The sequence below is a fragment of the Anabrus simplex genome, chromosome 1 (genome assembly GCF_040414725.1).
Source record: "Anabrus simplex isolate iqAnaSimp1 chromosome 1, ASM4041472v1, whole genome shotgun sequence".
Lineage (NCBI taxonomy): Eukaryota > Metazoa > Arthropoda > Insecta > Orthoptera > Tettigoniidae > Anabrus > Anabrus simplex.
In genome coordinates, this window is record NC_090265.1 from 402,378,990 (window position 1) to 402,391,198 (window position 12,209).

Consider the following 12,209-nt stretch of genomic DNA (forward strand, 5'->3'; position numbering starts at 1 on the left):
GGAATTTTCCTTCAAAGTAAAGAAACACATAATCTTTGTCTTTGGAAAATCCACTTAAAGGGGGGGGTGGTGGTGAATTAATTGAAAAATTATACGAATACTTTGTATGAGGATACTTATATTTCAAAAACTAAAGATGTTACAGACGTGAAAATTAGTATTTGGAATCTCCTTTAAAAATAAAGAAACACTTATTGGTGGGCGGAGGAATCACTTGGGAGCGGTGGTGGTGAAAAATGGACTTAAATTCATTTTTATGAGGATGCATATGTCTCAAAACTGAAGGTGTTACAGTCGCGCTAACTGGCATTTGAAGCTCCTTTATAAATAAAGAAACAAGTTTTCTTTTGGTTTTTGGGGAAGTTCGCTTAAGAGGTGGGGAAGGCGATGAAAGGAAGTTAAAAAGTTAGTTGTTTGTATGGATGAACTTAGATTTCAAAAACTTAAGGTTACACACGTGAAAATTTGTATTTGGAATCTCCTATAAAAATGAAGGAATACGCATTTTTTGGAGGGGAGAATCAACGGGATGGGGTGAAAAAGCGGTTGAATTCTTCTTATGATGATACTTATATCTCAAAAACTGAAGATGTTAGAGGCATGAACATTTGTAGTTGTAATCTTCTTTCAAAGTAAAGAAACACGTGTTCTTTTGTCTTCGGAAAATCCACTTAAGGGGGTGAATGAATTGAAAAATTAGTTGAATTCTTTGTATGAGGATACTTATATCTCAAAAACTGAAGATGTTACAGACGTGAAAATTAGTATTTGGAATCTCCTTTAAAAATGAAGAAACATATATTTGTTGTTTTCTTTCGGAAATTCGATGTAACGGATGTGGGGTTGAAAATAAGATATTAGGAATTGACATATGTTTATGAGGATACTTTATGTTAACTGAAGATGTTACAGACGTGAAAGTTGGTATTTTAAATTTCCGTTCAAAATAAAGAAACGCGTACTTTTTGTTTTCGGAAAGTCCACTTATGGCGGGAGAGGGGTGGAAAGAAGTGAAGAGGAAGAAGAAGAAGTTGAATTATTCTTATGAGTGTACATTTATCTCAAAAACTGAAGGTGTTACACACCTACAGGCATGAAAACTGGTATTTTGAATCTCCTTTAAAAATAATGAAACACGTATTGTTTGTTTTCGGAAAATCCAGTTAAAGGGCTGAAAGGAATTGGAAAAGTGGCTGAATTTTTAAAATGAATACCGGTATATCTAGATTATATGTCAAAAACTTAACATGTTAGAGACAAGAAACTTCTTATTTGGAAAGTCCTTTAAAAATACAGGAAACTGTATCTTTTTGTTTTCGGAGAAGGCTCTTAACAGGTGGTAAAAAGGAGTGAAAATAGTTGTATATTTTTATGAGGATACTTACATCTTAAAAACTGAAGATGTTACAGACGTGAAAATTGGAATCTCCTTTAAAAATAAAGAAACATGTTTTGTTTTCGGAAAATAACTTACATGGGGGTGAAGGTGAGGGAAGAACTGATCAAGGGGTTGAGTTCTTTTTATGGGGATACTTATGTATATCTCAAAAACTGTAGATGTTACAGATGTGGGAATAAGTATTTGGAATCTCCTTTAAAAATAAAGGAACTTTTTCGACTTGAGAGAAGACTGTTTCTCAGATGTACACTTCTATGTCGCATGATCGTTTTAGCCCAAAAGGTAATACCACAAACATGGTTTACAAAGAATTTCTAGGATAAATAAAAGTTTTTGGGTGAGTTTTTATACTTCAGGAATGTTCATATAACGTCTTAGTACAATGCCGAGGAACGATTACTTTGATCAAATTACGAAATCTACGCGAGCGAAACCGCGGGTAATTGCTAGTTTTCTTATATTATATAAATGATATGATTAAAGAAGTGGAATCAGAGATAAGGCTTTTTGCAGGTGAGGTTATTCTGTATAGAGTAATACATTACAAAGTGGTGAGCAACTGCAAAATGATCTCGATAATGTTGTGAGATGGACAGCAAGCAATGGTATGACCATAAACGGGGTTAAAAGTCAGGTTGTGAATTTCACAAGTAGGAAACGTACCCTCAATTTTAATTACTGCGTGGATTTTGTGAACGTTCCTTATGGGGATCACTGTAAGTACCTTAGTGTTAATATAAGGAAAGATCTTCATCGGGGTAATTGCATAAATGGGGTTGTAAATAAAGGGTAGAGATCTCTGTACCTGGTTATGGGGGGATTTAAGGGTTGTAGTAAGTATGTAAATGAAAGGGCATATAAGTCTCTGGTAAGACCCAAATAGTGTATGCGATCCGCGTTATGATTACTTGATTCAAGAACCAGAAGAAATCCAAAGAAAAACAGCGCGATTTGTTGTGGGTGATTTCCGACAAAAGAGTAGCGTTGCTATGCAGACTTGAGAGAAAGCAGACGAGCTGCTCGACTAAGTGGTATGCTCCGAGCTGTCAGCAGAGAGATAGCGTGGAATGACAGTAGACTAATAAGTTTGAGTGGCGTCTTTAGAAATAAGAAAGATCACAATATGAAGATAAAGTTGAAATTCAAGAGGACAAACTGGGGCAAATATTCCTTTGTAGGAAGGGGAGTTAAGGATTGGAAAAACTTACCAAGGGAGATGTTCAATAAATTTCCAATTTCTTTGAAATCATTTAAGAAAAGGCTAGAAGAGCATCAGTTAGGGAATCTGCCACCTGGGCGACTGCCCTAAATGCAGATCAAGATTGATTGATTGATTGATTGATTGATTGATTGATTGATTGATTGATTGATTGATTGATTGATTGATTGATTGAATACGTGATGATGAGAATCTGTTGCGTTGACCAAATCGAAGTGCAGCACTTAACGCTAAAGTTCCGCTGTGAAAAGTAGGGGTTTAAGGCTGTAGTTTGAAGATACAATGTTCTCGCGACTGTTGGCGGTAATATGCGTATGTCTCTATGGTAACAATTCATCCAAAGAGTCAGGCTATTGTCCTGTCCTAGCATTTCTTCTTCATAGAGATTTTTCGCCAGTGCGGGCTTCGCTCTCCGGATCTTCGACCGCCACTATTTCCGAGCCACCGCGTCCCAGGAAGGAGGCCGATAACAGTCATATTCTTACTGACCATGTCCATCCATCTCTGCTTCTGCCGTTCACATGATCGCTTGCCGTTGATGTCCAGGAAGAAGCCAATTTTAATTATGGAAGTAGGTAGTGCTGATCTGAGAACATACCCATGCCAGCGCATCAGGCATTTTCTAACTTTTTGGCGATATATGACACACCAGGTTGGTGTCGGAGGTTATCATTGGTGACCTGATTAACAAACATCCATGATCCACCGGAACATGGTCATTTCCATGTTATGGAGATATCTTTCGGTGCCCATTGTTACCGCCCAACACTCGGTGCCATAAAATGCAACAGGCCGTCTTGTAGATCTTGAATTTGAGATGTATCAGCATTTTTCTATCGTAAAGCACACCAGTAACTTCCTACCAACACATCTAGGCTGCGTTTTCCCTTGCACTCAAGTCGCTCCTAATGCCACCGTCGCCATGCAGAATGGAGCCAACAAACCGAAAGTGTCCACGTTATTTAAATTCTGTCCATTGATCTGAACCGTTGCTGGAGTGTTAACAATCTCAGTTTTCTTAATATTACAGTGGAGTTCAAACTGATTGAAGCGGCCATTTCACTCTTGAGGTTGTTGCTGGAGTTTACTTTCGATGTAGCAGCAAGCATGACGTCACAGGTATAAAGTAAGGTCCAGGGTGTTTTCTGCTGCAGGTCCAATGTGATGCCGTCCATGAATAACATTCTGAACCTTGGTGTACTCAAATTGGAGGGCCCAGTTGAGTTTCGTACACTATCCTAGCACTACAGTGACAAATTACTATTTTACCTTTGGACATTGGGGACAGTAGATGATAGTGCACCGATGCTGCTCCAGCACTGCCTCCCATGATGGTGACATTGTTGGGATCTCCGCCGAACTTGGCGACGTTCTGCTGAGTCCAGCGCAGCGCTGCCACCTGGTCCTTGAGGCCCATGTTACCAGGACATGCGGGGCCATCCACACTCAGGAAACCTGTGACAAGTACATGTTCTTCGTAGAGAATTGCAGTGTATAGCAAAATCACTATGAACATTTGTTCAATACGCTTCGCTAAAACAAAACAATGTACCTTTCCTGGCAGTTTCTGTTAACTTACTTATGTAGCCTATTTATTTCATGAATTATTTATGCATTCATTACAGAGCACAAGAGACATATATGCTGAGCAATCCTCACTTGCACTCTCAACAAACAAATAAAGGAACATCAAGGTAAAATGTAACACACATAACGAATGAAGGACAACATCAGGTACATATAAATATCAAGTATCTACATCGAAAACAATGGGAATGCTCATATTCATAGCCAAGTTGTCGTAGACCAAGATAGGGGTAGGCCTAAATCTCTTGACATTAACTTTTAAGGTGACACTTACCCTCTACAGTGGGTGAGCAGCGAAATAAGATATTCTGAGCGGAAATACGCAGTGAACGCAATAAAATGTACAGTGCTGTATAACATTTATCCATCGTTTGGTTTTTTCTGATGAGCCACAGCATTTAGCGCATTTGGTGGAGAGACCCAGTATTTGCAGTCCATTTTTATTTTTTACCAGCAAATGTACCTGTGCTTCGCTACGATATTCTACATTGTATACGGATTTCTCCGTAAATTGCTGTAAAGACAGTGAGTAAGATTATATTAAATTGCAAGTCTCTTAGCGATATCCGGGAAACAAAACTTCGAGAACACCATACGTTGTTTCCGATATAAGGTAGGCATTGAGGAAGTTTTGACAATAATGGCAGGCCACACTCCTTACTGCCATCACAATCGAGCTCGGGAGTTTTTACTATAACGGCAGGCTCACTTCGCAACCGCCATCAGAGCAGAGATGGAGTTTTCATTACAAAGAAAGACCCCTTTTCCAAATACCAGTCACAATCGAGTTGGAGATATTTGATTATAATCGAGAAATGCAGCGCTATCTAACGTATCAACAATCGAAACACGACATAAAATCATAGGACCATAGCTGTAGATCTCTTCAAATTGAACTGCAATTGTGCTATCGGTATTGTAATACGACTTACCGTTTAGGAAAAAACTGCACAGAAACGAAGATCTGCTCCGTCATTCAATATTTCGATATTTTTCGGGGCCAAAACTTATACACTTGAATAGCTTGGAATTATGCGTCAAAGAACATAGTGTCCACGTTTTGGGATTAGCAATTGCATACATATGGATAAATTAAGGAAGAAAGTAATACAGTTAAGAAAGTTGAAATGAGCAGAAAATGGGATTATAACTGAGGACAGTCTGATAGGACAAATACATAAATACCAAGTGGATATTTTGGAAACTAAAATACTACTCAATAAATTGTGATGGTATAAGTTACGGATATAAGAAGTCGGCAACAGAGGAGAAATTTAGGCACATGGATACTTAGATAAACAGATAAGAGTATGACTGAAGTCTAAAGGAGCAAGTCAGAGGTGTGAAATTAAAGCGGAAAACAGAAGTAGAATAGAAATACAGTAAAAATGACATCAAATACCATAAAACACCTTACGGTGTGAAATAATAGGCTACACTCCGCAGTACTGTTCAAATATTAATAACGCCCTTAGAGCTATTCGAGGACAATTGTAACCTCCAATGGTATTCCGCCAACATCCCGCAAAATGGTCGATTAACGTCTCTCTTGCTTTGTACCCAAGGAACAATTACGAGTTCACAGGAATTATAACGAAAATGGCAATATGTTGCTTCGCCGCTGGCAAGCAGTTAGAGACGTTGCCAGGGTAACCTGTAGGTTCGTTGTCGGTCTATCGGGCACTCAATGCAGAGCATGAGACCCGCAGAAAGTAGTTTCTCCATCATTTGAAGAGTAACCAAAATTATGTACCTAACAAAAGTTGTTTATAATAAAGGGACGTTTCACATGTAGTCCACAGAATTACAGAAAATCAATAGTGTAAGAGAAAATGGAAGAAAACTGTTCTGTTTCTCCTATAAACACCACGTCTATTCAGACATTTTAAAGTCATATGCACATCAGAACAAACCTGAGGGATAAGTATACTCTAAATATGAAGTTTGGTTGAGATATATCTAGCCGTTTCGCCGTGATGGTGGAACAAACAGACAAACAGACATGAAAATTAAAAAGAACTGATACGATCGAGTTGAGATAAAACGGATAAATATCTGGAAAATTGTCAAAACGAACGAAATTACAGACAGCGGACCCCTATAACTTTATTTATATAGATTTATGCTAGTGGTTTAACTTGGCACTAACACAGAAAAGGTTTCCGGTGACGCCAGGATGGTAAACGACTAGGAATTGGAAGGAAGCGGCCGTGGCCTTAATTAGGTTAGCAGTGCAATAAGCCTTCTGATTTGGGCAAGAACGAATTTCTTCCTTTCACGGATCTATCTCCGTCTCATTCTTTGGTATGACAACATGAAAGTGACTAGGGATTAACGATACTGGTGATGCCGTTCCTTAGGCAGCCAGCTCCGTTATGAATGGCGAGAAAATGTCCCTCATAAATTCGGTTGGTTTGCGTATTTCAGTAGGTGTTGCAGACTGAATGCGACGTAGCAACTAATGGTTCAGTGAGGAGGCAACGGGGAACCAACAATTCACTCACATAAGTTCGTCTTCCGTGATTAAGGGTATTTCTCTCCGGATATGTTCCTTCAGTTCGTCCAACGTGTGAGGGTTCCTTGCATACACTTTATATTTTAAGATCCCCAATAAATAAAAGTGACAAACAGTTAAATCTGGGTTTCAATTTTATCATTTTCCTGGCCCGCCGTGCTGAGCTCTTCGAAATCCCGGCTTCTTGTTCAAGTCGTCTTATGTATTTTGTAGGGGCATGTTCTAATCTTTCTGCGATTTCATTTAATTTTTCCTCGTTAAGTACACTCTTTTTAATACTTTGCTTCCTATCGAGTAAAGAACTAGTTCCTCTCAATTTGTTTACGAGTTTCCGCACGGTCCCTCTGTGTGGAGGGGTACACCTGGAAATTATTTTACAAATAGCCTAACAACTTCCCTGCAAGACTCTGTTTTCACATAATTATCGTACATAAATACCCTTTCCTCTACCGTGCATACGTGAGGAGGTATTATGAGAATTATACACCGAAGTAAAAACTCACAAGGCGACAACACTTAATACACGTTCTAAGCACGGACCTGAACTGCGAAGGTCCGTGCTTTCACTGCGCTGTGTAACGGGAAGTGATTAGTCAACGGGAGGCAGATCAGCTGGGCGGGCCTGCCGGCCAACAGATGAGAGAAACTATGAGACAGTCTTGGATTGCAATGACAAACTCCTCTGTTTCACTGAAGAGGGAACCCAGCTTCAGCCATAAGGTCGACAATACACGGTCGATGTGATGTACGTTTAAGTCGGGGTGTGCACCATGAAGTTAGTTTTGCTTCCACACCATACTGCATTGATCAATTGAAAAATGAAATTCTCCCTGCGGTCAAACTGCGTTTCTATGCGTGGTAATGGTGTGCATCTCTTTTACCATTTTTGACAATTGCCTCATACAAGGCTGAAAATATTCCGCCGTAGAATTTCTAACTGCCTGCTATGGGCATTTACATTCCGACCACCTTCGCTTCGTGGAGATGTGATGCGCTCAATGTCTACGTTTGGACGGTGCAATCGATATTTTGTCATTGTCACTCTCACGTCCCGTTCAATTTGTTTCAGATCTGTCCTAGACCATTTCACAATTCCAAATAAATACGTAAGTACTGATATTGCCCAGGTGTTAATGGCTTTTACCTTCTTGCCGGCATCTATAAATGATTTCAAAGTAGCCTCCACACAACTAGTGAACTTTCCCTGAGTGTAGCTGATACCAAGAAGCTGAAAAAAACTAAAGTATTTGTATGTATCTCTTTTATCCAGACACTCTATGAATTCATTTAGACCTGCGTCAAAGTCCTTTCCTATGTGAGAACAATTCACTTATTTAATAATAATAATAATAATAATGTTATTTGCTTTACGTCCCACTAACTACGTTTTAAGGTCTTCGGAGACGCCGAGGTGCCGGAATTTAGTCCCACAGGAGTTATTTTACGTGCCAGTAAATCTACCGACACGGGGCTGTCGTATTTGAGCACCTTCAAATACCACCGGACTGAGCCAGGATCGAACCTGCCAAGTAGGGGTTAGAAGGCCAGCGCCTTAACCGTCTGAGCCACTCAGCCCGGCATTCACTTATTTTGTCAAGTCCAAGTTATATAACAATATCTACGCTGAACTTGTGCGTGAGGTCCAAGAGCCCCTGCAGTTGCCACCGTGTGCTAGCATAGACTTCTAAGTCATCTATGTACACTCTGTGGAGCACGCTTTGCTTCTTCTCACCGACAAGTACTGCAAACCCTAACCCACTCCTGTTTAACTGTCCGGACAAGAGGTTGAAACATATCGTCGCTTCACCGGTAAAAGGTTGTAATCCACAAAGCTCTTCCTATCGATTATTCTCCTTAAGACTGGTCACGCCTTCCAGCCACATATGGATATGCAGCCCATCAGAACAATGTCCGTTGTGTTCGTTTTCCTATGCCGACGAGTAACCGAAAATGAACCTAACATGCATTATACAATAGGAGTGCGTAAATACGTAATGCAAGCATACATTCTACGGTACAGTAAGGTTAATTTTCCTTTACACATTTGCTTCCCTGAGAGGTTCAACCCCCTGGGAACATACGCATCGTGAAGGAATGGGATCCAGCTTCCCTAAGTTTGTGGTTGCAACCAGAACCGATGGGACGTAAAACAAATAACATTATTATCATCTCAATTCATATCAAACGAGGAATCTTTCAGGGAGGTTATTTCAGCAAGTTGAGGTTCTATATATCGTCGCTTCACCGTGGGGGACCACGTTGGGATGGGCGACTTCGTTTCGAAGCTATGCCCGAAATAATCCTCCCTGAATGCCACCCACTCCGATCAGGGATCTCTGTAGCCGAACCAAGCTGCCAACGCAATACCCGCCTTGTCATAGCAGGTACTACCCGGGGTCCGATGTTGGACGATGCCTAATACGGGATGATTGAGGAAATGAGCACGAGGACTCCCTTCTTCCAGTCACCCACAATAGCACATACCCCATAGCGTATACAGAGCACTAAGTATAGCGAGAAAATACCAAAACATAATAATATATCCCTCTGGCAACGGCTGTGGGGGGACCTGTGTTGTCAGGCGGATACTACTGCAAGGGTACATGACGCTCCCACCCGCAAGATCCCTCGGTGGTCAAATGCGGGCTTTCGGGCGTAACCACGCACGTAAGAGGCCCATATCCGAGCAGCACGCACATCAAAAATTTTGAAATGGCCTACAACTAACCCTCAAAAAACAATAAAACATAAAGAGGGGACCATGGCCACATGACCCTTTTAGTCACCATCTACGACAGGCAGGGATTATCTGTGAATGTATTCATCCCCTCCCATCCGCAAAAGGCCCAACACATTGTACCAAACCGCAACCCATGTCCGCGCCTAGGTCGCCCCTCTTAGTCGCCTCTTACGACAGACAAGGGATACCGCGGGTGTATTCTACGTGTGCGTCCGCCACCCGCAGGGGTAACTTTAAAACTACTGTTGACCTTAAGGAGTTCTTCAAAGTGTCCAAATCCAACACAGAATCGACGTATTTAAACTAGAGGGTGTGTATTTAGATACATATAGGGCTCTTTTAAGGAAAATTACTTTCATCCTTTCTATCTCTTTTAGATCTTCCTTTTTCAGGAAGGTCCAAATTGTTACAATGTCATAAGTGACACTTGGAGTAACTTTGAGGCGGAAGAGTTTCAAGGCCGTTTTGCTCGACAGTTGACTAAGGTGATCTATGTCATTTATTGCTATGATTGCAGCCAGACTCCTTTCCTTTATGTGAGCTGTAAATGAGTTCCAGTTGTCTGAGATATCTGAATGTATTGACAATCCTTAAAGGTGAACCTTCGTAGCGTATTATGTCTGATGCTGTTTTCTTCCTCCCCTTCTAAAAACATGACCACTGTCTTCTGATCATTAATTTCTAAATTGTTTTCTTTTGACCAGTTTGTTAGATTGGTGACTGCTTTTTGAAGTTCATCTCGATATGGCGATACAATTACCATGTCATCAGCGTATAGATACATATTTGTACGAACCGTAGCAATTGCTTCTGTAACATCACGTGTTATTACATTAAAAAGAAGTGGACTCAGAGGATCCCCTTGAAGGACCCCTACCGTCTGAAGGATTGGTTTTGACTGTGCTAAATCATCGCATATTCTTACATAGTTTTCTGATAATATATTCTTAATAAGCTTTGTGTAACAGTTTTTCCCTGTTATCTCTTCCAGTTTCAGAAGGATCAGGCTCCTGCTTGTGGAGTCAAAGGTTTTGCGGAAATCTATAAACACTGCATAGAGATTTCCTTTCTGCAACCTGAGTGCTTCTTGATTATCTTCAAGCAAGCAATTGATTGCCTGGATTGTTGATCTGCCTCTTCTGAATCTGAACTGTTCTTCCGGTATTTTATCATCTACTGTATGCCTCAATCGATTTGTCAGTGTTTTTGTAAGAATCTTCAGTAATGTGCACTCAAGAGCGATTCCACGGTAGGTGTTCGGATCACTCACATCTCCTTTACCCTTGTACATCACATTTAAAGTTGATTCCCGCCATTTGTCTGGTATTCTTCCTTGTTTGAGACATTGATTCATAAGTTCCGTGACAGGTTCTTTTAGGGTTGCCCAAATGTCTTTGATATGTTCGTAGAGTATGTTATCTGGACCTCCTGCTCTCCTAGTCTTACTCTCACGGACGACTTCTTCTAATTCGTCAACTGTGAATAATTCAATTAGTGCTCCATCCCAGTCACTATCTTCAGTCAAGTCTCGGGTTTCCTTTGCTTGTAGTAGTTTAGTGAAATGATCTTCCCAGGTTTCTAGAGGGATCTGCTTCGTATATTTTGGTTGTCTCTGCTTCAGGATTGAAAATGGTTCCTCTTCTGCTTTCTTGATCATATTCTCTTCTGACGTTCTCTGGAATTCTTCCTTTGCATCTTTAATTATTGCTTTATACTGTTTCCTTCTTTTGGAATATTCTGCAAGTGTTTCTGATATTTGAAATTCCAGGGCTTTATGAAGGGCATCTAACGCTTCTTTCCTGGATTTGCAGCAGATATGGTTAAACCATGGTTTAGACTTCCTTTCTTTGTTATCTCGTTGAACTAACGTTTGCTTAATTATATCTTCTATGTGTTGAAGGGACCCATTTAAGTCACCACTATGTATTTCATTGAAGATCATTGGTACTAACACAGAACAGGCCTCTAATTTATCATCATCGATTTTCCGCAGCGACAGATTCTTGTGGTTGGTTTTCATTAACGAATCGAAGTTTCCTGTTATGACAATTTCTACTGGTAGGTGTAACCTTATTGCTATTTCTTTTAGTACCGATGGCCTCACTTCCTTAGGACCTATCTTATTGCTGAATATAAGATCAATAGTGCTGCTTCCATTTGGGCCTATGTATGTCTTTTAATTTTTCTTGTTTAGAAATGAAAATCCCTTCGTCTCCAGGTAATTTACTGAACTGACCCGAGAACCTTTCTTCATTGAGGACTTGCGACATACAATGACTCTACAATCAACAAAGGCATATCAAGAGCTCTTAAATGAATTAAATTTAAAGAAGACAAAAATTTGGAGTGATTTCTATATAACGGATGGTTCATGTTTGTGGGTTACTGTAGTCACGTCCTAGTTCGTGAACCATGGGCAACGGCTGAGTGGCCTAGTAAGTGGTCCTGAGAGTCGGGATACCAGTTGCTATGGAATGGCAGTGGGCATCTCGGACATATTCTGAGTCGTGGCCCTCCTTATGCTCAGGCGGCTAGGACTATACAATTCACCGGTGGTCCATAACCCGTTAGAGGCGAGGTCCTCACTTGGACTATGTGCAAGTAGGGTAGCATCCTGCTTCATGGATTTACCTAGCTCAGAACACTTTAAGCAAGCCTCGGACCTATGGGAGTAAGGGAGTCCCACTCCCATTTGACAGGCGAGGGACTCCTTGGAAACAACTTGGCGAACGAAATGGAATTCGATGGG

General features: G+C 40.6%; 1 protein-coding gene across 1 annotated transcript in view; it reads right to left on the reverse strand.

Annotated features, from left to right (window-relative positions):
* LOC136856850 (esterase FE4) overlaps positions 1–12,209 on the reverse strand; it is a 112,617-nt gene that overhangs the window by 74,543 nt on the left and 25,865 nt on the right. Inside the window, exon 5 of the mRNA XM_067135035.2 lies at positions 3,888–4,073. Coding sequence (XP_066991136.2) covers positions 3,888–4,073 — 186 coding nt within the window. The remainder of the gene's footprint in view (positions 1–3,887; positions 4,074–12,209) is intronic.